Source organism: Notolepis coatsorum, assembly GCF_963971535.1.
Source record: "Notolepis coatsorum genome assembly, chromosome: 11".
NCBI classification, from domain to species: domain Eukaryota; kingdom Metazoa; phylum Chordata; class Actinopteri; order Aulopiformes; family Paralepididae; genus Notolepis; species Notolepis coatsorum.
This window is the reverse complement of record NC_140175.1, coordinates 70,424,541-70,451,545: the sequence shown is the minus strand read 5'-3', so window position 1 is coordinate 70,451,545 and position 27,005 is coordinate 70,424,541. Positions and strand designations below refer to the sequence as shown.

The 27,005-nt window shown below is 42.8% G+C and overlaps 1 protein-coding gene across 1 annotated transcript in view; it reads right to left on the bottom strand.

Moving 5' to 3' along the window:
- Window positions 1–1,483: 1,483 nt before the first annotated feature.
- wdr36 (WD repeat domain 36) overlaps window positions 1,484–27,005 on the bottom strand; it is a 59,712-nt gene continuing 34,190 nt past the window's right edge. The window contains exons 16-23 of the mRNA XM_084324304.1: window positions 21,167–21,246; window positions 20,515–20,622; window positions 17,293–17,390; window positions 9,868–10,016; window positions 9,298–9,417; window positions 8,508–8,589; window positions 4,908–5,095; window positions 1,484–2,064 (exon numbers count right to left, since the gene is read on the bottom strand). Coding sequence (XP_084180430.1) covers window positions 1,915–2,064; window positions 4,908–5,095; window positions 8,508–8,589; window positions 9,298–9,417; window positions 9,868–10,016; window positions 17,293–17,390; window positions 20,515–20,622; window positions 21,167–21,246 — 975 coding nt within the window. The 3' untranslated portion in view covers window positions 1,484–1,914. The remainder of the gene's footprint in view (window positions 2,065–4,907; window positions 5,096–8,507; window positions 8,590–9,297; window positions 9,418–9,867; window positions 10,017–17,292; window positions 17,391–20,514; window positions 20,623–21,166; window positions 21,247–27,005) is intronic.

Below are 27,005 nucleotides of genomic sequence, written 5' to 3'. Positions count from 1 at the left end.
ACCCTTTTCTTCTCTGTGCATGCATTAGGCTTAGGGAACAGCCGCACGTTAGCCTAGCTTAGCATCATTCACTGGAAGTAGGTGTGCCAGAGTAGCCTAGTTCCCAACAGTCACGAAATACACTCCAAAACTTTCCTGTAAACATTTTGTGACCTGTGTATTTACCATGTGGAATTATTATAAATTTTCTTTTTATTTGACATGTTTTCTAAGCATATATACCGGTACTCGAAAAAAATATTGCCGAACCACTGCTGCCTGGGCGCAGTGATTTCATCACCTCAAAAGCCCTGTTTTTTTTTAAACGGGTAGTAACATCACAAGTTCAAGGGTTCCCTCGCCAATTTCCAAGTTTTAGGAGAGATTGGTGCAGGTTCACAAAATATTTACCAAATTGTCCTGGGGCACAGGAATACAGTACATTCTTAAATGAGTGTCGTTCCCCTTTAATTTCCCCTTTGTCCCTACTGATGTCAGTAAGGTTCCAGTAGTTCCCAACACTTCCAGAGAGAATGTTTCCCAACATGGCGAACACATAGCAGACATTGATGGGTGGCTCTATTCTGATGTGTTGTGGACGAGGGTCTTGTAGAGCGGTTTGAATAAGAAAGCTTATTTCCCTTTCAAATAAGCCTTTTTCAAACAACGGGACACTTTGAACAGCCGTTATCGACTTCTCTTCTACTTTGGTGAGAATGGTATTAGACACCATTCAAGCCATTTTGCTCACGGCAGGTGGAACATTTATTGATGGAACTATTGACTCGTCAGGGCAGCTACGTGGCGTATTGGGCAAGGCGCTCGCCACGAAATGCTGGAGACGCTGGGCTCGTCAGTTCGAGCCCAGCGCTCGACATTTGCTTTCAGTTTAGCTGGTCGTCCGTACTAATACACATTGGTCGTATTAGGGGGTGGGAAACTGATGGGTGGGGATCGGGCGTTGTGGACAGCGACTCCTACAGGTCGGTTGGTGCGCCTGCGCAGTAGAATCAGGAAGTGTCGGGGGCAGCGTGAGCCTCCCACTCGTTACTCCTCGCCACTGAGAGATCGAGCTGCGCAGGTGAAAAGATGCGACTGCTGTTACCACAACAAAAAACAGGAATCTAATCGATTGCAGTGGGCAACTCCTGGTCGGCGACTAACTAGTTGACAGAGTTTTCCAGGTTGCATGGTTTTATTGACAATGAATGGTCTTCTGGTGACTAGTTGATGGAGTTTCTCAAGTGGAAGGCAACTGATACAACTCCAGCCAATGAGGGAAGTTCTGGCTTTCATTTTACAACTATCAACACTTTTAAAACTCATCGTAAATAATTGTATTATTCCCTGGCCTTTGGGTGCATGCCGGTGTGTGTGTGCTGTAAATGTTTAGTGGTCTGTCTGCTTAATAGTTTCTGAACAAGTTGTTGCTGCTAGCATGTTAATGCTTTATAAATAATTGATTGATTGATTGGTAGGAAGTATTTATTCACTGCAGGCGTACATAAAAGGCCATCATACCTCAATGGCAACTCATGGGTTCAATATCAAATGCTTTATTTAAACACAGTTTAGTGACACAGACAACAACCAGCATTTGGTTCTCTTTTAATAGTTTTAGTACAAAATAATGATTAGAAGTTATTAGAATAGCACAACCTGGAAACATTTTAAACCTATGTACTGATACATACAAATAGCACACAGGTGTGCGCTTATGTGTATATGTGTCTGTGTTCCTCAGAGCAGAGCGCTCTTGGTGTAGGCTAGACACAGTGACTGGTTGAAGAGTGTGTGTGTGTGAGAGTGAGAGAGTGAGTGAGTGAGTGAGTGAGTGAGTGAGTGAGTGAGTGAGTGAGTGAGTGAGTGAGTGAGTGAGTGAGTGAGTGAGTGAGTGAGTGAGTGAGTGTGTGTGCACGCATGTGTCTGTGTTCCTCAGAGCAGAGCACTCTTGGTGTAGGCTAGGAGACACAGTGACTGGTTGAAGAGTGTCTGTAGGTGTGTCCAGGTCTCCTCCAGACGGACAGATAGACGGCCAAGCTCCTCCATCACACCCTTGTCCTGGGACAACTGTCTGAGATGGAGCTAGACAGAGAGACAGAAAGAGAGACAGAGGGAGGGAGGTACATAGAGAGAGAGATCCTTAATTAAGAAGGTACTACAACACATAAGTAGGTCAGACATTTATTACACCTGTACCCAAAGTGTGCGTATGTGTGTAATAATAGGAAACATTAAATACTTAATCTGCAAACATAAGACTGTTCCGACAGCACAGTGTTGATGTAACTAAGATATTCACTTGGGAAAAAAGCGTTTAACTCTTTCTTTGCCAGCTATTAACCTCATCCTGTAGTAAATGCGCCACGCTTTAAAATAGGCATTTTCACTGTGCGTCGCGGTGTTTGCAGGGCTATATCTATATTCTATATTATAGCTATGGAGACAATACTATGGCTCATTTGACAGTAACTATCCCTCGTTCAACATGTAAAAAAGAATAAATGTTTTCATGTATACGTTCGCGTGTTATCCCGTTGTGAATATTGTATAGTTTCAGAGTGATACTGGCTAATTCCTGGGAACTGCGTTATGGAGCAATATGTGAATTTTGCTAAATGCGTTCGTGTTACTCGCCTGGACATGCTACTGTTTCCAATTCAAAGGTATATAATAGGTATTATGTTTCATCATGAATGCATCAAAGGGGGGGGGGGGTCGTTTTTTGATGCTCTGAACGTCATCAACGGCATTAGTTTTGAATACTACATACGTTGATCGCCTGGATCGATATGAAATCATTGTAGGATCAAGGTGGAATTGACCTCAGATAGTCCTTACCTTTGATCAGGGTTATTCCAAAAAGAATATTCCAGTTGTCTGATCGCGATTTCCAGTATTGATGTCCATCGGGTCCCCGACATAATCTGGCACAACGCATGCATCGAGGGGCCATGGACACATTCCAATGTGATCGGGTGAACCGCTAGACTTGCCTGGACCAAAATTCTCTGCCCCGACGAGATTAGATGTGACACACAGTCTGGAACAGGGTTTCAAAGGGTGGGCGATACTGCCACCTAGCAGGATCTGGCCGGTACTGCACTCTCTGGGTCTCAGTATGCCTTTTAACGGTAACAGAGGTCCATGACACTGAATAGAATATTAAAATCGAAAAAAAGGAAAACAGACCAAATAACGTATACGGTATATACGTGATTGGCGTTCAACGGTTGGCGAGCAAACACATATATATATATATATACGTGGATGGCGCAGATTGAGTTAATGCTGTAACGTTATATCAACAATAGGAGGTTCACTACAACAGCACCTGCAGTGGAAAATGGATGAATGAACAGGAGAAACACAGGAGTCAAATGAAACTATAATAGCATCCGTTTCCACAGTAAATTGTCTGTTGAGTGTTTGATGGTTGTTTATTTGTGCTTTAGGACGTGACTACCATGAAACAATCAGAAAATAATGTTTTATTTCTCTCATTCCTGCATCGCCACGCTTCTCTCTCTCAGCTTGGTTGCTCTCTCTCTTTCTTAAAATGAGTCGGGAAGCCGACAACAAAGCCTAACACATGTCTTCCCCTCATCCTAAACTGATACTAGAGTACTTCCTTGTTTTATGAATGAAGCGTTACACAAGCAGCTGCGCCGTGTGTTTTAGAAAATAAAGTAAGTGGAGTTGAGCCGATACCATGTAGTGGTCATAAGTCTACTTTGCATTAAATATTCATGACTGGACAGTGGGTTTACAGCTTCATGACTTGTGCTGTAGCCAGCTGTAGGTGTCCCATCTCTGTGAGATATACTGTATGTTGTGGCATCAGAGAAGCAGGAGAGGAGAGGTGATAGAGACCAGATATTGTGTGTTTCCCATTGTGTGTGTCTATGCCCATATTAGGAGTTCTGGCCAGGCCGAAGCCCATATGGCCAGGGCAGGAGGACCTACAACACACACTACAACCACACAAGTGTGTCTCAATATATATATATAAAATATTAAATGTGATAATTGAGTAGCCAATGGGCTTGATGTGTTACGATGTGGGGGTGGAGTATGCTGTATATGATGATGATCATTGACACCTGCTGCATAGCACCTGAGGAAGCAGAAGCGAAACACGCTGTGCAATAAAAAAAAAAAAGCTAAAACCAGTCCTGAGGAGTGTGCGGTCCCTTCTTTCTTTTGAAGGTATTCTTCTTTTAGTTGTGTATGTGTATATATATATATATATATATATATATATATATATAGTATAATGTTCATTTTGATTTAATTCCTCATGTATTTGGACACTGTCAACATTATTCATGTAAGAATCATGGTGGTAGGGCGAGAGAGAGACCATCAAGATAATTTATTTTCATTGATCACCACCAGTGTTCCAACCTGACATTCTGCCCCCATCTGGTGGCTGCAGCTGGAATTACACACCAGTCTGACTATTTCACTAAACCATAATAGGATTATTTTATTACTTGCCCCTCATCTTTTCCCATTAACTTTAAACAATGGTTACGGGATGGGATACCTACCAGAAGTCATTGTGTTTTATTACTTTTGAAAATAGGGTAAACTTCAGTCTGTTATGATCTCTCCTTCCCTCCATTATACAATATAATAGATTAGTAGGAGGAGGAATCCTTGGGAAATCTTCGATTTCTATTCTTGGGGTCACGATTCAATTTAAAATCGATTCTCAACTTTATCTAGGCGGTTTGATCTGCTAGATTGCTATTTAGGTTTGTGGTCCAAAGCTTGTATATTGAGTCTGCTAATCTTGGCAATCTGTAGGGTAGGATTTGGGGGGGGGGGTTACCAATTTATAGTTTGAAGGTCATGAAAAAATTAAAACCACCACACAAAAAAATAAGGATTTCCTCCCACCCCTATAGATTAGTAATATTTACCTTTAGGAATAGAGCTAAATAAGCCTGCGCCAGGTCATAGTGCTTCTTCTCCTCCAACATGCTGTCAATCATCCTGATGAAGGCCAATGGGACGGAAGAGTCCGCCCCCATCTCAGGAGACAGTCCTCTCAGTTCAGAGTCAATAGCAGAGGGACCCATCTCTTTCAGTAACCGTACTGGTTCAGAGTCTGTGGTGACAGATGGTAAAGACACACACATCAACCCTTGCACTGAAGAACCATATTACCCAGGCATGCGAACAGTCAATCACCCCCTACACACATGGAAGATCAGCGGACTCAAACGGCATGGTGTGGTGAGGAACAGGTCATGGTGTGGCGAGGAACAGGTCATGGTGTGGTGAGGAACAGGTCATGGTGTGGAACAGTGCATGGTGTGGTGAGGAACAGGTCATGGTGTGGTGAGGAACAGGTCATGGTGTGGTGAGGAACAGGTCATGGTGTGGTGAGGAACAGGTCATGGTGTGGTGAGGAACAGGTCATGGTGTGGTGAGGAACAGGTCATGGTGTGGTGAGGAACAGGTCATGGTGTGGAACAGTGCATGGTGTGGTGAGGAACAGTGCATGGTGTGGTGAGGAACAGGTCATGGTGTGGTGAGGAACAGGTCATGGTGAGGAACAGGTCATGGTGTGGTGAGGAACAGTGCATGGTGTGGTGAGGAACAGGTCATGGTGTGGTGAGGAACAGGTCATGGTGTGGTGAGGAACAGGTCATGGTGTGGTGAGGAACAGGTCATGGTGTGGTGAGGAACAGGTCATGGTGTGGTGAGGAACAGGTCATGGTGTGGTGAGGTGAGCAAATGGATTCTGTATGATTTCTTTTTAAATCTTTTATTATTATTATTTTTTTTTTTGCATTTTTACAGCTTTTTCTTGGTCACACAGGACCGACAGAGGAGAGGGCGAACGGGAGGAGAGGTGGGGAGGACATGCGACAAATAACGTCGGGTGCTGGGATCGAACCCGGGTCGGCCGCGTAGGTGCGCAAGGCACTATGGTATGCGCCACGAGGGCGCCTTTAGGCGCCGTAATGGAGGTCTCTTTATTATCTTTCAGTATTCTATTTGTGTTGTATTATTAGTTGTACTGTCACTTTAGGTGGTGGGCGTGCTCACGGGGGTGTGGCGCTAATGGGAGTGTTTTATGGAATTTCATTCCCTTTTCACGTCTGACAGTTCTCAGTGTTCGACAGTTCACAGATGTTGACAGTTCACGGAGAGGGGGTGAGAGTTAGGAGACAATATTTTCTTTTGACCGCAATAACGCAAAGCGCAAATTGTATTTTGTTTGTATCATGAAGCGAAAGAATAAAAGCCTCAAAAGTATTTCCTGGACGTGGAACGGAGTTATTTCACGATGCGCGTCAATTGTTTGAACTCCTCCACTCAGCCCCTCGGCACTACCTGTCTATGACAAGTCTACTGCCGCAACAGCGCCCCTGTATGAATTTTTTTAATAATATCTCTTATTACTCAGGATAATATACCACAAAGCTTAACGTTATTGGCATATATTGGAGCGCAGTTAGTTTATCTCCCCTATATTTAGCATTGAGCAACAATCAGATTTGAAATCAGTTTCAAAATGGCGTCACTCTGGCCAGAATAAGAAACCTACTGTAAATACAGTAGATTTCATTATCTGTTCTTATGCACCCCTGCTGATACTAAATCCAAATTGAACTTGGGCATTTGAAAGATAAGATTTGGCACAATCCATGAATGTGCGAATTGGCTATAATATGGTCATTTATAAGCCTGCTATTCTATATTCTATAATAATATTTCAAATTGCATTGGTCCGGATGGGAGAATTCAGTACTATATCTACAAAACCTTCTGTTTAATCATCTTCCCTTTATTCATTTCCTTAGATTTTTTGTACACGTGATCTCAAGAAGGTACTGAACGAGATCAGTGGCATTTTTAGCATGGTGTTATTCACTGTCAAAGATGCAAAGAAAAATCTTAATTCATATTCTCCTTTGTTTCATCACAATTTAAGCAAGCCTAGTAATAGACACAATATTTCTGACACTGGGAATACATTCACTGATGTCCATAGATGTCCCTAGATACCAAGAACATGCAAATGGACCTTGTAGAAGTGGAGCAATATTCCATTTACTTATGTATTTTAGCCGGATTTTCAGAAAATAGGGCTCCGGGCTTAACACATCCCACGCCGGAAACGTCTTACGACGTGTTTCAAGTTCATGCGAATTCTGCCAATCCACGGCGTACAACGTTATTGAGATCATATTAAATTTTTTCGCCATGTTATTCATAATTCCCTCACAGAGCCTGGTCTGATGCAGTCGGAGCCTGCACAACTCTGCAACGCTTCAATACTGCCGCCTGGTGGATGATCGGCGAGTTGCCAAACCGGAAATGGACGAGTCGATCTCGGTGCGTCTGGGAAATGCGTCCGGCACTCGCATATTGTTGCGGGACTGTATACACACGTCCGTGTGTAGCGATCGCTGCCATAACGCAATAATCTATACGATTTGGCCGTTTATTATGATTATACAAACCGGAAATGGATTTAGGAGATCGCGTCAAATAAGTGGGATCTTTTTCCTCCAGTCTCATCGTCGAACGGTAAGAGGACGCCGACGTCATTTTCAGCGCGTTTGTTTATTATATCCATGCAAACTGCTCTGATCAATATATCACCCATACTACATAAAGCATTTACTGACGATCACGGAATTATAAACGACCCGCCCCCCCCCCGTTCATCCGCGCATGATCAGTCATAACGTTTAGGATCATGTACAGTTGACATTTTTTATATAATCTCTATATGCGTTTATGCCTATATCTCACGTTCTAGGAATTACTGCAGAAAACGATAAAAACATATTTATATTCTAGACGGTATTTTCGTATGAATCTATGAATGAAAAAGTAAAACGTTCCTACATCCTGAACGATAGATAATCGATGTTGAATGGGCCATAGTAATGTCAATTTAGCAATACAATTTAAAAAGTTATAGCCCTGCAAAGAAGGTGAACATCTCCATAGGCTTACAGTGCTGGCAGAGTGGTATAAGATGCTCAAATTGCGTGGCAGGGAATGTGTTAAGAGTTTAAAGGAACACGCCAACTTTTGTGGAAATTAGCTGGGCACAGTGATTTCATCACCTCAAAAGCCCAGTTTTTCAAAAAGCAAAAGGGACTTTATGGTGATTAAATCACTGCGCCCAGGCAGCAGTGGTTTGGCAAAAAAATGTCTGAGTATATATATCTGCTTAGAAAACTAAAATGTCTAATTCTTTTTTCTTTTCACCTGGTAAATACACAGGTCACAACATGTTTACAGGAAAGTTTTGGAGTTGTATTTGGAGTGTATTTCGTGACTGTTGGGAACTAGGCTACACTGGCACACCTACTTCCAGTGAATGTCGCTAAGCTAGGCTAACGGTGCGGCTGTTCCCTAAGCCTAATGCATGCACAGATAAGAAAAGGGTATGCATCTGCTTGTCTAACTACAGGGTAGATGGCAAATAAGCGAATTTCTCAAAAAGTTGCCGTGTTCCTTTAAGGTTAGGGGTTATTCAGGCGGGATCTTACATTTGTTGGTGTCCAGGGCAGATTCCAAAGCAGAGTAGAAATTAGACTTCTGTGACAAAACACCGAAGTTCACTATGCGAGACTGAAACAAGATAAAAAGCAGACACACTAGGGTTAGGAAGAAACGGATTACACGATTGCAGAGATCTGATTATTAAAAAGAAATGGAAACTGTAATCTGTAAACAACAACAACAATGTAATCAGATTACAGATACTTGAGAGGTTATTAGTTAGACACACTTGAAGGGTTAAAGCTACAAGAATTGTTTTCTGGCCTCTAGAGGGCAATAAAGCATTTCTCCCAAAACGAAAAGCCTCATCTTGTCCCGCCAAAGTGATCATTGTAAATACGTATGAACATAACACTGCCTTGATGGCACAATCAAAAAAAAATTTCATGCATGGATGACTAGATTTCAACTATACAATAATAGAGAACATTGAATATTTCGCCTACAAACATAATACTGTTCTAGTAGCACAATATTTATGTAATTAAGAGAATCGCTGAAAAAAATACTTTTTAAATGTATAGGTTTATAAAAATAGGTGGAGCTAAAGCACGGGTCAGGTTTTGTCAACAAAGAAAAGATGGAATAACAACAGACTGTCTGCTGGTAGTGCAAGGTTGATTAAGTAAGACACCATGGCTCAACAAGATCTTCTGATAGCACGTGGTCATACAAAATTGTAAAAATGTTAACCTTAATTATTCAATTAGTTAGGGTCTTCTTCACCAACTAAGAGGTTTTCAGTTAATGGCTATTAAAAATTACGTTTTAGGTTACCTTTGTGTCTTTGTCTCCAGCCTCAGGCAGGGAAAACTGAGGTACCAGTCCAGCAACAGTAGGCAGGAAGAAGGGAGCTGCCTGGGGCACCTTGGGAGGTTCTTTGGGCTTATTACGCCTCTGTTTAAACACAAACACAGCACAGAGAACAGTGACAATATAATATGTTTGTGCTTCGATCATGTGAGACCCTCCACAAACTAACTGAACTATGTTACTGTGTACAGTATTTCTCTAAACTAACTAACTAAACCATGTTACTGTGTACAGTATTTCTCTAAACTAACTAACTAAATCATGTTACTGTGTAGTGTGTCCAGTATTTCTCTAAACGAAATGATCTAACTAAACCGTTACTGTGTATAGTATTTCTCTAAACTAAGTTACGGTGTACAGTATTTCTCCAAACTAAACTAACTCAACTAAGTTACTGTGTACAGTATTTCTCCAAACTAAACTAACTAAATAAAGTTACTGTGTAAAGTATTTCTCTAAACTAAACTAAGTAAACTAAGTTAATGTGTACAGTATCTTTCTCTAGGATAGCTAATTATGATAGTATTATCAGACCTTAATGACATCAAGCTGCAGAAGGTTCTTCCATCTGGACTCGGGCAGCAGAGACAGAGTGATGAGGTTGCGGTCCAGTTGTTCTGGAGACTCATACTCAGCCAGATCAGAACCATCTGGGTCAGAATCAACCTCCTGAACGTCTTCGTCTGGCAGAGAAACAAAACACATCAACATGGTGACCGTGTGGCAACACAACAACCTTCAATCTCAAAACCTGAAGAACAGAGCCGGTCTCCAAGTTCTGGATAACATTTTCATCCCTAGTTGTGGTGGGGCATGAGGTTAAGGTTAAGGTAAGAAATGTCCAGAATGCATCATTGCCCTGATGAGGTGGTATGAGTGGAATTCAACTAGAGTAGGGGGTAAGTTACTACATACAGTGGTACCTTGGCTGGGGTAGGTGGTAGTTAGTAGGGATGCACCGATATGAAAATTTGCGGCCGATACCGATACCGATTGTTCAACTAACACAATCGGCCAATACCGATATTTGTGGCAAAATATATATATATATATATATATATATATATATGTTTTGATGAATTGAAAATGGAGGACCCTTATGTAAAAAAGCCGAAAGTCTTTTTCTGGTCTTCATCCTCCAGTCTTAGCACTGTTGTTGTATTGAGCTGTACTGTATTGTACCCATTCTGCAATCTGTTAATAAAGTTTTCAATCAATCAATCAATCAGACAAATGTATATAAAAGTTATTATAACCATATAACAAAAAATTATATTATTGTTTATGAAAATGTGTTAGCCCTATGCTTGACTATTATTTTAGGCATGGCAACAAATAAATAATAATAATAAAATGACAACAGAACAATGTTGATTGACAGTCGATTCTGCTAATTACGTCACACCGCTAGCACCCACCTCCTGCTGTTCTTACCACCAATCGGCAAGCGCTTATTCGTTTTTTTACTTCCGGGAAGTCCGCCATTGATTTTGACGAGAGATCAACAACAAAGCTAATAACGTTAGCTCCCCGTGGCCCACGAGTAGACTACCAGCGCTCCGCAGGAATACTAAACGAGGCATACTGATTTTACTGCAACGAATGTTATAATAAAAGCTTTTCTATACATTTGTCTGATTGAAAACTTTATTAACAGATTGCAGAATGGGTACAATTCAGTACGGGCTCTCTGAGCAAAGGAAGGAAGTGAGAGATATGAATGACCAACAATGCTCGCTATGGTCGGGTAAATAATATGCTGATGTTATTGAACGTGTAACTATATAACGTTAATGCCACCCTGCATAGTAATTACAGGCCCATTTCCAAGCTTCCTTTTCTGTCAAAAATACTTGAAAAGGTTGTTCTGTGCCAATTGTCTCCCTACCTGCACAGAACAGCATCCTGGAGACATTTCAGTCAGGGTTCAGGACTGGCCATAGCACAGAATCAGCCCTCCTTAAAGTGTCAAATGACCTACTCCTCGCCACTGACAACCGTGACTGCTCTATTTTAATGCTGCTTGACCTCAGTGCAGCTTTCGACACTGTTGATCACACCATTTTATTAGATCGTCTCCAACATGGGGTTGGTGTCAGTGACACTGCACTAGCATGGTTCTCCTCCTATCTCACAAATAGAAGCTTTGCTGTCAACATCACCAACTGCTCCTCCCCCTCAACCTCCCTCTCCTGTGGGGTCCCACAAGGGTCCATCCTTGGCCCGATCCTGTTCTCCCTTTACATGCTACCCCTTGGTCCAATCATTCAGAAGCACAACATCTCTTTTCACTGTTATGCTGACGACACACAGCTTTATGTTTCCCTGAAACCCAACAACCAGTCTCTACTTAACAGTCTCATATCCTGCCTGGATGATGTTAAATGTTGGATGGCACAAAACTCTCTACAACTAAATCAAAACAAATCCGAAATAATCCTCTTCAGTCCCCCAGACGCTGTCACCACCCTTACCGACAGCCTTGGCAACCTGTCCTCCCTGGTCAAGCCGTATGTCAAGAACCTAGGTGTAATTTTTTATCCACAATTTAAATTTGACAGACAAGTGAACTCAGTGGTAAAGGCATGTTTTTTCCAACTACGCACCATTGCCAAACTCAAAGCCCTTCTCTCCCCTGCAGACCTTCAGAGAGTCATCCACGCCTTAATTTCATCTAGATTAGACTACTGCAACTCCCTCTATATAGGCATTAACCAGTCTTCCCTGTCCCGCTTACAACTGGTACAAAACGCTGCTGCCAGACTGTTGACCGGAACCCGCAAGAGAGACCACATCACCCCTGTCCTTGCCTCCCTTCATTGGCTCCCAGTACGCTACAGTAGGGCTGGGCGATATAACGATAACGATAAATATCGCGATATATTTTAATAATCGATATCGAATATCGAAATAAATTATTTTTTTTTTTTACCTGCAACAGGGCAGTTTTAAAACCAGAGACAGTGGACAGACTTGTCTTTCTTGCCTGCAACTTAAAGTAATGGCTTTGCTTGTCCAAATGACAATACTGACCAAATTCAGATTTCTTTTTCTCTTGTCCATTTATTTTGTTTGCTTTCTAATTTAAAATACATTTTGAAACCGTCTGTACACAGTAGGCTATGTGTGCTAGCAGAACTAGACTCCAGTCACGAGTCACAGTGCACATGTGCGGTGGTTTGTCCACCAAAAAAGCGCCAAAAGATCGAAAATAAACTAGCAGAGCCAGAACTGTTCAACTCCTCTGGAGCCACAGCCAGCAGAGAAGCCGGTTTACTTTAGCTTTTAAACCAGCTGCAGCCTGAGAACTGGAGTGTGAGGGGATGTAACACTAAAGATGGCGGCAATGACAAAGAATTGCTGCAAAATAAACATACATCTGTTGTTTAAAAAAAAAAAAAAAAAAAAATGTTTTTTTTAATTTTTTTTATACTTATAACAATTCGATAATTATCGATATCGAGAAATAAAATAAAATTATCATATCGTTATCGCGATATGATTTTTTTCCATATCGCCCAGACCTACGCTACAGGATAGATTTTAAGGTTCTCCTATTTGTTTTTAAAGCCCTTAATGGTCACACCCCCTCCTACATCTCAGACCTCCTATCCCAACACCAGGTCCCTCAGGTCAGCCGATCAGAGGCTCCTGACAGTCCGGAGGTCTAACCTGAAGCTCAGGGGGGGCTGTGCCTTTGCTATCGCAGCCCCTGAACTGTGGAACAGCATCCCCACCTCCATTAGGCTCGCCCCCTCGATAGATGCCTTCAAATCGAGGCTCAAAACCCACTTCTACCTACTAGCCTTTCCCGTTCACTGACTCATACCCTGTTTTTCTATGTGTTTGCCTGTGTGCCCTCCCATAAAACGGAGTGTGATTGTTGTCTATATGCATCTTGTGTATCTACCCTCTGTACAGCACTTTGGTTGACACGCGTCATGTGAAATGTGCTATATAAATAAATCTGATTGATTGATTGATGCCACAAAACGAATGCCTTTGTTAATCATAAGTAACTTTGATGCAGTAGCTTGTGTGTGCAGGTCGCTTGACTGAAACTTTTTTCAAAGTTTTGAACGTGTGGATCAGATTGACGCGACACAAATTGACGGATATTTATCGGCCACTGCCATCTGCAAATTTTAGTATGCCGTGACAAATAAAACTCTTGACTTGACTTGAGAGATAGGTCTCTAGTTAGGTAGGCCAGGTATTCGGGGTATAAAATGTGTTCAATAATGAAAATCTAATTCTGTCCTTAATGTTGCAATAACTAATTTCTGTTAGTAATTTTTCACATTTTCAAAGCTTTTTTATGACCACCTGCAATCAAAAGTTATCATTGAGCAATTTAATTTTGTTGACGATAAACCTGGACAGAGCTTTTGCTCCACCTATTTCATCAACCTGTGCATTTAGAAAGTATTTCTGTGATCAAATCTCTTAATTACACCAATATTGTGCTGTCAGAACAGTATTATGTTTGTTGTATGTATTGTAGTTGAAATCTTGTAATCCATGATGCACAAAAACTGGAGTATTTTCTTCAATGAATCTATGTTACAAACAAGATTGTGCCAATAAGGCAGATGTATGTTTATAGGGCGGTGTAGTGGTTACGTCATTAGTGTTTACTGCGCGGTCCACCCTCCTTGAAATGTCCATGTATTTCCAATGGACCCATTTCTAAATCGTCTCGTTTAAAACAAATAAAGCATGAACATTGGCATGGTGTACCTTTCTGTGTGTATTCATCCACAATTTATAGCTCAACGTGAAAAAATCAACGTTTATGTTTTCATTCACTAAGGAACTACACTTCACTTTGGCGCTGCTGACTGACGTCACCACAGCATAGACTCCTGGCTGTATTAGGTGACAGCACTGAACGTCAGGCGCTCTACTGGTAAGTGTAGTTATTTTTTAACGACAAATTAAAAACCTTTATTTCAACCAAAAATGCTCAAACAATAATGTTAGTGATAGAAGGGAACCAATTCTGTGCAAAAATGGAAAGCTTCCCAATGTTCACGAGGCAGAATTATTACAATAGCCGATAATACATTTTCCCAATGATAAATCCCTATACGGGTGGACCACGCGGGAAACTAAAGTGACGTTAGACACCTCCCTATACGGGATGAGGCTTTAGTTTTGGGGGGAGGGGGTGTTTACAGTGGCGATTTGCTCCCATCTAGTGGTCATAAAACAGTTATTGCAGCTTCAAATAGAATCAATAGCAATCCCCAATAAGTATGGTATATAACTGTAGCATGCCTGGGGTAGGTAATTATGTAGCTAATTAGATGGTTAGGTAGCTACAGTAGTTAGGTAGGTAGGAAAGTAGGCAGGTGGACAGAGAGCGGGAGTAGGTACTGTAGATGATTGTATCATGACTGGGGCATGTTGGGTGGGTAGGTAGGTAGGTAGACAGATAGACAGATAGATGGTTAGACAGCTACAGTAGATGATTGTATGACTGGGGCAGGTTGGGTGGGTAGTAGGGATGGGAATTGATAAGATTTTATCGATACGATTCCATTATCGATTCTGCTTATTGGTCCGATTCTTTATCGATTCCCTTATCGATCCCTGATACATTTATAATTTAAATAAATAAATTGGAAATGCAACAGAACTTAGCTGGTTAGAATAACAACATGCAACTTGATATTTCTGATTGTCATTTATTGTTGAGCCCCCATGTCAGAAAAATACAAAAACTGTAAATAAAATATTAACTATACACTTAAATAAAATAATGTATTTGAGATTCTCTTAAACTAATTTAATCTATTGAACTGTAGTTGCATTCAACAGGTCGTTATTCCTCTGACTCCTTTGTCATCGCACACACACACACACAGTCTCTCCATCTCTGTCATGAGCATGGTTAGCTAGCGTTAGCGGCTAACCAACGTTAGTTTACCCCGAAGTAAATGAATGACTAGGATGCAAAGCATTGGAGTAGTTTTCACTGCACATAGAAACAGCGGGAGCATTTCGGGAGCATATGAGACTAGGGATGGGTACCGAATTCAGTACTTTTAAAAAGGTACCTACCGGGGGAGCTCCAGTAGCTCACCGCGTACCTCGAACGCTATTTCGGCGTCGGGGACAACCGTGCGCGTCACGGATCTGGGGTAGCGAGTTCGACTCCCGGACAAGCCGTAACTTTCTCAGAGTGTCTTTCCCCCCATTTGTACCCCCCTTCAACCTGTTTCTGTCGGTCATACTTGACCAGAGAAAAAGCGATAAACGCAAAAAGAACCAGCGGAATAGCCAAAGTAAAAAAAAAAAGAACAAAAAAAAAGTACCTACCGAAACACGTCGGTACTACAGAGTATCGATTCACTTGAGATCCAACGGTGCCAATTGACGGTACCCAACGTGTTGTTGTGATGACGTATTCAAAACGCAGCTACAGTCACATAATGCTCCAGCTGCAGGGAGGGGCTGAGCAGTACCCACACTTTAGTTTAAGCTCTTCAGTCCTGCGTTCTACAGCCTGTGATGATAACTCCTCTTGGGAGTCGCGCTGTTCTATGTAAACTCCGCGAGCAACGCGTCCAATAAATGCGTCTTTAACATGCTTTATATCCTCGCCATTACTATATGCCCGTCGTGGTTAAAAACGTTTTTTTTTTTTTTTAATCTTTTCCCCCCTCCATTTTCCTCCGATTTTCTCCCATCCCAATGTTAGTCGTTATGCCAATTCCCAATCCCCTTCCTGGTCGCTGCGCACTTACCCCCCACAGTCGGTCTGGTAGAGTGGAGGCTACCACGTGGTTCCTCCGACACACGTCCAGCCAATCAACCGCTTCTTTTCACCTGGCAGCGCGGATTCTCATTGAGAGGGCGTAGCGTGTGGAAGGATCACACTATCCCACTCAAGTCCTATCCGCGCTTAGCAGGCGCCCCGACCGAACTGTAGGAGTCGCTGTTTACAACGACCCGGACCCACCCCGCCAGCTTCTCCCAGCCTCTAATACTGCCAATTGTATTAGTGTGAACGGCCAGCCAAGCTGGTGACAACCCCGGAGCTGTGAGCTGGATTCGAACAGGCGAATCTAGCCGCTCCGGGGTTTGGTGACGAACGCAATCTCCGTTACGCCACCTGACCGCCCCTGGTTAAAAACCTTTTTAAATAACGTTAGCTGCTAACTAAGTTAAGCTATACGCTTCCGTTCCTCTTTCACTCGTCTCTCGTAAGCTCATGGGAGATGTAGTAAGTACAACAGTCCTTCCATGTAGGCTAGAACGCTGTGAATTATGACTCCAGCCACGACAGTAACATCAGTCTGCTCTTGCTATTCTCCCTCTCGTGTGTGTGTGTGTCTTTATGCAGATCTTTATGCAATTTTAAAGCACCTTGGCTTTGTTCTGAATGCACTTTGTTGTAGTTATCCTACAGAGAAAAGAAAATGCACTTGACTTGAATGCACATTTTGTTGTATGCAAAGAGAAAATGTTTAAATTGTACAATCTTTCAGCAGTCAGTCTGGAATTAATGTATGCATTCAAAAGTGCTGAATAAATGTTTTATGGACCCATAATAGTGATTATTAATATTATTTAAGTTAAGTTTAGCCATAATCATGTCTTTTGCCATAATTAGGTAGCTAAAAAAGATAAAACATTATATATATATATTTATATTAATCATATTCGGCATTCGGTTTTCGGCCAACTGTTTCCTATTTTCGGTATCGGCCAAGAATTTCACATTCGGTGCATCCCTAATAATAATACATTATTTATTTATTAAATATGGCATCGATAAGAGGAATCGATAGTCACGGAGGCATGCAATTCCAGGAATCTGACTATTAGGAACGGGAACCGGTTTTCGATTCCCATCCCTAGTGGGTAGGTAAGTAGGTAGATAGGTAGGTAGGTAGATAGGTAGACAAACTGAGAGATAGATGGTTAGACAGCTACAGTAGATGATTGTACCATGACTGGGGCAGGTCCCAGGCAGCATGACAGTTGTGGGTTCATAATCTGCAGGTAGGGGGCGTAGGGACACCATACTGCAAAGACTGTTGTTGGACCTGCAACACACAACAGATGTATCAATAGAGACATATGACAGAGCGACACCATCTAGACTAGACAAACCATTTCAGATGTATGACAAATAGCAAGCCATTTCTGAAGAAGGTGTGTTCACACCGAAACGACATGATTTCAGGCTGCCAATAAATGTGAAAAACCTGGAGTACGTGCCTGGACTTGTTTCCCTATGTTTTATGTATAGTATCAGAGGTTACAGCACCCAGTATCAAGTCAAGTGAGGTGAGCGCGTTCTACTACTTTTTAGACAATAGCTAAAGGCATTGTTTTTTCAAATATTCTATGTACCCAAATATTGGAATAATGGGATATTAGATACAAATTATGGCTTTCAGAGATTGTGACAATATAAACACAGGTAGGTAGTCAACTGACTGTTGATGGACAGAAAAGCTCGGAGAAGGTGAACTTGTGGCTACGTTACCATTACATTAGGTTATCATTTTTAAATAAACCAACGGCCAGTAATACCTTCCATCAAATTTATATCCATTCATTGATGGATCAATAGTTGCATACCGTTCGCAGCCTAGTTTACCGTATGCATTATGCAGCGCAATCTTCAACCCTCAAGGTACAGGCTTTTCCATTCCTTATTATACGGGAGCACCTAGCGGTGAGGAGGAACAGCAACCTCCATTAGAGTGCTCCGTAGAATTAATCTAAACTTCCCTCCTTATTTCAATGGTTTACAAAATTACACTCTCCCATTTGGAAAACCGTACCGTTAGTTTTGAATGTTTTAAATAGGCTATTTTGGCAAACGGTAACGGTTTTTAAATCGAACATGGTACAATTTTACACTTACTGTATAGTTCTGTATATTTTAGATTAGAATGTAACATAGGAAATGTATATCCCGGACCGTATTTTATTCTTAGGCTTATTTTAATTCTTATTTGTGACTTTTGTTTTGTCTACCTAAATGTTAAATGTTTACTGTGAGCGATTTGTAGTGCCAAATCTCCCTCGGGATGATTAGTATTTCTGTTCTATTCTATTCTATTTTGAATAGGCTATTTTGGCAAACAGTTTTGAATGGGAGTTACAAAAGAAAAGCGATTACCGGTACTGTTGACAGAACACGTGGAAAGCCGGTCGTTTAGTCGACACGTTATCACATCTCTAGTACCTGCTACCTAGAGCTACAGTGGTTCTGTTTGTTTTCATCGTTCATCAAAACTAGCTTTTTTTTTTTTATTAGAACACATAATTATGTCTTATCCCCAGATGGAAAAATACACATAATTTCGATCAATAGATTGGTCGAGAGAATAGACTACTTTTGGAAGACCCAAATATTTTTGGGTTGAAGGTCAGCCCTCGATAGTGGTAGTCTGACCTGGTTCATTCCACAGCTGTACAGGGGAAGTCCTGTGGATTCCCTCTGTGGGAACAGCCTATATGACTCATATTTAGGCAACAGCCTTTATCTACATTCACTTATAACCTTAACACATTAACTGCCAAAAACGAGTTAACTCGTTATTGCCCGCCATGCGAATATCGCCTAAAAACAAGTTAACTAGTTTTTGGGATTGTTATTTTGTTTATTCGCTATATCTATTCATAATTCATGGCTGCAGCCTCTGCAGACCCTTCAGACCCTGTCTGAGCTGGCAGACGGTCAACACCGCCCTCTACTGCCTTGCGGAGCTATTGCACTCCATTGGAAATGGGCTGGTGTGTTTTCTGAGCCAATCTGAGCCATGGGGGCGGGGTTTAAATACTCAAGCGAGGCAGGCCTTTACAACGATGGCATGGAACATTAACTCCGCCCGCCCGTTCATGTGTAACGCTCTGTAATGTCGGGGACAGGATCGCTGTGGATAACTGGAATGGATTTTTGCATTACACCAGAGACCAGGTAAGGACTCTATATATATATAAAATCTTGCGTTGATCTGATATTTCTTTCTACCGCGATCAAAGCTATGTGTGTATGTGTATGTGCTTATTACCGTTGGCTGCGGTGGGGGGGAGGGGGTGGGGGGAGGGGCGCGCCGCGCTACGAGGGCCATTTCATGTATGCACGAGGAGATATAATAATGATAATCTAGCGTTGATTTCAGGATGATTAGATAACCACCACAATCAACCTCGTCATCCCGGCCAACACCGGCTACGTCTAGATTCATTCATTGCTTTGTTTCATCGGTTTCATCGAACCTCGTCAGGCCACAACGGCAGAAAGGGATACGAATAACTTGCCAAGAGCTAGCTACATCGAAAAAAGCTCACTCTCTTTCATACTTTTAGAAATTATTTATTTTTACTGCATGGAGTGGGATAACCAGTACTTGATAATAGACGGTAAACTATATCATATATGGAGGGATCTCCCTTTAACAGAAATGTGCTCACACTAGCTGATGAATGTGGTGATCAATACAAATTTAGTGTGGTGATTGAGTCTCACCATGAACTGATACACGGTATTCGTTTCCAATTAGTTTAAACTTTTGTCAAATTAAAATGTTTTGGCCCGGAGAAGTTTGCCAAAACCAAGCTAATAAGTAAGACCAGGAACCCTTGCCTGTCTGTCTCTCTGGTTGAGAACCACTGTACTAGCTATTAGCTCTTCACGTTGTAAACAAGCGTCGTGTATAGGGAGGTGTAGTCTGACGTCACTTTAGTTTCCCGTGTGGTCCACCCGTATTAGGGATTTATCATTGGGAAAATGTACAATCGGCTATTGTAATAATTCTGCCTCATGAACATTGGCAAGCTTTCCATTTTTGCACAAAATGAGTTCCCTTCTATTACTAACATTATTGTTTAAGCATTTCTGTTTGAAATAAAATTATACGTAATTATCTTATCATTAATTGCGAATTGTTTGATGTTGAGCTATAGATTGTGGATGAATACACACAGAAAAGGTACACCATGCCAATGTTCATGCTTTATTTGATTTAAACGAGACGATTTAGAAATGTGGAAATACATTGCAATTTCAAGCGAGGTGGACCAGCCGGAAAAAACAATGACGTAACCACTACACCTCCCTATGGAAGCAAACTTCAATATAAAAGCGTGTTTGCATAGCTTCCACGGGTCTGATGTGTGAGTCTACAGTGAACCCCTAGCCCTCGTTCTCACCATAGGTAGATACCCAGACTGTCCACATGTGTGGAGGTCAAGAAGTCTCCTGTAGGGGACATGGACACGCTGACAGCTGCCGACTCCACCAGGAAACAATCTACTAGACTACAGACAGAGAGAGGGAGAGAGAGCGGAAGGAAGGAAGGAAGATGGGCAGACAGAGAGAAACAGAGATATTAGTCAATGACCAAAGCCTTGAGGTAGATTCCACTACTTGCAAGTTCCCCCCCAGAGTTGGTTTGGAGATTTCAGGTTAATTCTGATCAAAATGAAACTGAGGACAAACATCATCAGATTTCTTTATTAATCTATTGATCTTCTATTACCGGTCTACTGTAGAAGCTGACTGACTGACTTACTTACTGGTAGTGAACTGTTTGAATTTCGTATGGAGACATTGTCACTGACTGGTTCTCTCTCTGTCTGCCTATGTTCCTTCCTTCCTTAGTTGGCTAGCTAACACTACACACTTCACTGACTGGTTGGTTGGTTGGTTAGTTAGTTAGTTAGTTAGTTAGTTAGTTAGTTAGTTAGTTAGTTTTGGGTTTAAGAACAGGAAGAATTTTGCATAGTGAAATTATCATTGACTGACTGGATGTCTGGCTGACTGTCTGAGGTATTTTATCAGGGATGGTTCAGTCCATCTTACCATCCAGAAGGAAGGTCCCAGGTCCTGATGGTACAGTCCATAGCTGCTGTTATCAACCACCGACCATCTGGACTGAAGGCCTAAAGAAAGAAAGAAAGAAAGAAAGGAAAAATCTATACAGGGGTGTCTATATTAGGGGTGGGGGACATTTGGATTCTTAGATGCATCACGATGCGGACATGAATGATTCTGAATCGATTCACAAATGTCAAAAAACTATTTTTGTAACGTAATGTTGACGGAACGAAAATAGGCAGAACGTGGAACTCAGAGGTGCAGAAGTGCAGCACTGCCCGGACTAGCCCCTTTCGTGACTTTCGGTTTGCAAGCCTGTGGCTTTTGTGACCGGAGTCACTTGCCCACCCGCCCCGATCACCCAGTAGAGAAACGACCAAGCGCCGTCAAGGGGCTCGCGGTGTGTCAAGAATACATCAGATCTGAATTTCAAAGATACCCAGCGTACAATATGGGTCCAACACAGCTCCACGATGGGGTCTGGAAGCTCGCAGTTGCCAATAAACAGTTTAAAACATTGTTACTCGACGAGTGGTATTTACAGTATTTAGTATTGGTAGTGGTAGTAGTGGTATTTATTTTCCGATCTCCGCCGTTGGTGTCACAGCGCATGCGCACCATGCCGCGTTCACGTTACTGGGAAGAAGCGGAAGAACCAGCTTCCGACTGGGAAAAACCATTCACGTCAGCCTCCTAGTGGTAATTCCTACTAGGACATATGGGATTCTTTTATAGACCCCATATCTCCCACTTCGCGTCACGAATTGCGGAAGTATGGATGTGGGCGTTTCATCCATAGATATATATAGAGTCAAAGCGTGAAGCTTCCTAGTTGTAGCAACGAGATGTCCTCTGGTTCTTCCGCTTCTTCCCAGTAACGTGAACGCGGCATGGTGCGCATGCGCTGTGACACCAACGGCGGAGATGGACGTTCGGTCTGTAAATACCACTCGTCGAGTAACAATGTTTTAAACTGTTTATTGGCAACTGCGAGCTTCCAGACCCCATCGTGGAGCTGTGTTGGACCCATATTGTACGCTGGGTATCTTTGAAATTCAGATCTGATGTATTCTTGACACACCGCGAGCCCCTTGACGGCGCTTGGTCGTTTCTCTACTGGGTGATCGGGGCGGGTGGGCAAGTGACTCCGGTCACAAAAGCCACAGGCTTGCAAACCGAAAGTCACGAAAGGGGCTATGCCCGGACAGTCTATGGAGCACATATTTCAATATAAGCGTCTTGTATCATTCTTAAGATACCACAGTTATGTTGTGGATGTAAATTAACGTGTGCTTGCAAGATAACGAGACCTTTTCATTATAACGTCTTGCAAATATAGTTATGACTAAAATATCAAGTATTTACTCCCGGAAAATCTTTATGTATGGTGATAACAAGTATATTGTTAACTTAGCTCCGCTCCCCCCCCCCCCCCCCCCCGCTGAGGAAAGTCATACAGTCATATACCGCATACCGGGGTGGGATGTCAGAAAGGTATGAAGGTATGAAAAAAAAATTATACCGCCCAACCCTACCACCCGCCCCCTGCGGACGGGTGTTCCCCAGGGCTCGGTCCTAGGACCCCTTCTCTTCTCCCTCTACACTAAATCTCTGGGTAACATTATCACCTCTCATGCATGCCTTCTCGTATCATTGCTATGCCGATGATACTCAATTCTTCCTCTCCTTCCCTCCCTCAGATATCCACGTCTCCGAGCGAATCTCTGTCCGACATCTCCGCCTGGATGACGACCAACCACCTCAAACTGAACCTAAGCTAAACAGAATTGCTCCACCTGCCGGCCAAATCCTCCCCCCTGACGACCTTTCCATCAGTCGAGAATGCAGCTGTGACCGCGTCCCCCGAACGCCAAGAACCTCGGTGTTGTACTTGACGTCCAGTTGAACTTCTCCGATCACATCGCAGCGACAACCAGAACCTGCAGATTCCTCCTGAGCAACGTCAGAAAGATCCGCCCCTTCCTGATAAAAGAAGCCACCCAACTCCTCGTCCAATCATCTCCCACCTCGACTACTGCAACGCACTGCTTGCTGGCCTTCCGACCACTGCCACCAAGCCTTTTTAACTCATTCAGAATGCAGCGGCCCGCCTGATCTCAAACCTACCAAAGTCAGCCCATGTCACCCCACTTCTTAGGGACCTGCACTGGCTCCCCATTGCCGCATAAATCCGCTTCAAGGCCCTCAACCTGGCATAGCGTGGGGCAAAGGGAACCGCTCCCGCCTACCTCCGGTCAATGGTCTCTAACTACACACCCGCAAGACCCCTACGCTCTGCATCTTCTGGCCGTCTCAGACCCACTCCTATCTGGGCTCCGGGAGGGTCATCAAGGAGAAGCCGCCTTTTCTCAGTCCTTGCCCCACAATGGTGGAACTAACTGCCCAGTGCCCAGCACAGTTAGGACAGCCGAAACCCGTCCAATCTTTCGCTATCGACTAAAGATGCACTTCTTCAACCATTATCAGAAATCTGAAAAAAAATTGAGAATCTAACCCTAACTAACCTTACTGTCATGCACTTGTCCTAATATACTAACCTACACTGTAGCACTCTGATGAACATTGTTACTCAGCTGATAGAGTTGTGCCCTTCCTGATTACTTGTCGTACAGAACTTGTAAGTTGCTTTGGATAAAAGAGTCAGCTAAATGACTAAATGTAAATGCATGTATTTAACATTACACAAAACAGCCTCAGCATTTAGATATTGACAGGGCAAAATCATAATCAAAGCCTTAATGTTGTTATTTATAGCAAAGAAAACTATGCAGGCCAATGCAGTCGCTGTAATTGTAATTTCAGACACGAAGCAGAATGATCCAACACGTCCACTATAGCTACACTAGCTACACTAGTAGCTACACTACTAGGTCTACACAGAGGGATGGACCTCCAGAGCAGTTACCAGACTGCCCACAACTCTTTCATTACACCGGAGTGGGGGGAAGAAAAGTTACAAACTTCAGACCCCCCTTATGACCTAGAATTAACCAAAATATTCATCATAGACTAAGTGTGTGTTCCTCATGCTTTCAGCTAATATGCATAGAAACATATTGAATTAAACAATTGATCACAAAAAAGACATTTAAACTGTGCTGCATTTTCCATGACCATTAACTCATTCACAGCCAATCATGTAATATTACGTGTTTGCTCGCCACCCGTTGAACGGCAAACACGTAATATTAAGTTTTTAGATCGCCTTTTTTTTATTATTAACTTTTTCGTCCTTCTTTTTCCCGTTTTTTCTCCCATCCCAATGTTAGTCGTTATGCCAATTCCCACTCCCATTCCTGGTCGTTGTGCACTCTACCCCCTACCGTCGGTCTGGGAGGGCGGAGACTATCACATGCCTCCTCCGACACATGTCCAGCCAGCCCACCGCTTCTTTTCACCTGGCAGCGCGGACTCTCCCTGGGAGAGTGTAACGTGTGGAAGGTCACACTACCTCCCTCCAGATCCTTCCCTCGCTGTGCAGGCGGCAGGCACCCGGACCAAACTGTAGGAGTCGCTGTTTTACAACGACCAGGACCCACCCATCAGCTTCCCTCCCGCTGACTCTGCCAATTGAGCCAGTATGACGGCCGGCTAAGCCGGAGGCACCGCTGACAGCCGGATTCGATACCAGCGTCTCTTGCGGTGGTGACGAGCGCTTAGTTCGCTGTGCCACCCAGCCGCCTCTTTTTTTCAATTTTAATATTCTATACCGTCTCATGTTACCATTGAAAGCCATACTGAGACCCAGAGAGTGCAATAAAATGCGGAGAATTTTGACCCAGGCAAGGTCTAGCGGTTAATCCGAGCACATTGGAACGCGTCCAGGACACTCAATGCAGGTGTTGTGCCAGTTCATGTCAGGGACCCGATGGACATCAATACTGGAAATCGCGATCAGACAATTGGAATATTCTTTTTGGAATAAACCCGATCAAAGGTAAGGACTATCTGACGTCAATTCCACCTTGATCCTACAATGATTTCACATCGATCCAGCCGATCAACGTATGTAGTATTCAAAACGAATGCCGTTGCTGGCGATCAGAGCATAAAAAAACTACCCCCCCCCCTTTGATGCATTCATGATGAAACATAATACCCATTATATACCTTTAATTTGGAAATAGTAACGTGTCCAGGCGAGCAACGCAAACGACTTTAGCAAAATTCACATAGCGCTCCATAACTCAACTTTTCAGGAATTAGCCTGGATCACTCTGAAACTATACAATATTCACCACGGAATAACACAAACGTATACATGAAAAAAATTATTCCTTTTTACATGTCGGACAAGAGATAGTGACTGTCAAATGAGCCATAGTTAGGGCTGACCTTAGAATTTTCTTTTGGCATTCGAAGCTTCGGGGCAGAAGCTTCGAGATAACAAAAATAAAAATGTAATTTGTTTTAATTTTAACTGGTTGGGTGCCGAAAACGTAGAACTACTACGTTTTTCTCATTGTATTTCTTTTAATCGCTATTGCCATTCATAATTCAGCAGGGCACCTTGTGCATACTGTTCCGAGGGTGTCTGAGCTGGCAGACGGTCTTATACCGCCCTCTAACGCCTTCGGCCATTATTGCACCCTGTTAGAAACGGGTTAGTTTCTTTTCTCTACAGAGCTGCGGCGTGGGGGCGGGTCCTAAACACTCGGGCAAAACACACGCTTGTAGGGATGGTTTGGACTACTGACCCCGCCCGCCCGTTGAAGTGCAATGCCCAACAACGTCAGAGACAGGATCGCTGTGGATAACTGGAATGGCGATCAGATAATTGGATTCTTTTTTTTGCATTACATCAGAGACCAGGTAAGGACACTATATATGAAAGCTTGCATTGATCTGATATTTATTTCTACCGCGATTTAAGCCATCTGTGTTTTATGTGTGTGGCTGTCTGCCGGGGGGGGGGGGGGGGGGGGGGGGGGGACGCCGGTCTAAACCACATTGCATGCTTGCACGAGGAAGGATAATAATGATGATCTAGCGTTGATTTCTGGAAGATTCGATAATCAGGCGAAAAATGACAACATGTTTATTGAATTACACAAAAACGCTGTTTTCGTGTCTTTTCCCTGGAATTACTCAGAAGTAAAACTATATTCATATTCAAAACGGTATAAAACGGAAATGTACGGATGAAGAAATAATAAGTTTTTTGCACGTTGACTGGAAGCAACTCACTGACACTCAACAGCGTTATTAGACCCATAGCTATACTATAAAATATAGGTTTAGCTCTACAAAGTACAACTACGTTTACATGGGGTTAATGGACGGCAAGGCCAGGTCACTTCCCGAAAGGGGCGTGGCACTCGATGTGTTAATTTTAAGAAATAAAAAATTAGTTGGACTTGTACAGCACTTTGTTCAACTTTGTTGTTTTTAAATGTGCTCTATAAATAAAGTGGATTGTAATATTACGTGTTTGCTCGCCACCCGTTGAACGGCAAACACGTAATATTACGTTTTTAGATCGCCTTTTTTTTTATTAACTTTTTCCTCCTTCTTTTTCCCGTTTTTTCTACCATCCCAATGTTAGTCGTTATGCCAATTCCCACTCCCATTCCTGGTCGTTGTGCACTCTACCCCCTACCGTCGGTCTGGGAGGGCGGAGACTATCACATGCCTCCTCCGACACATGTCCAGCCAGCCCACCGCTTCTTTTCACCTGGCAGCGCGGACTCTCCCTGGGAGAGTGTAACGTGTGGAAGGTCACACTACCTCCCTCCAGATCCTTCCCTCGCTGTGCAGGCGGCAGGCGCCCGGACCAAACTGTAGGCGATCAGATAATTGGATT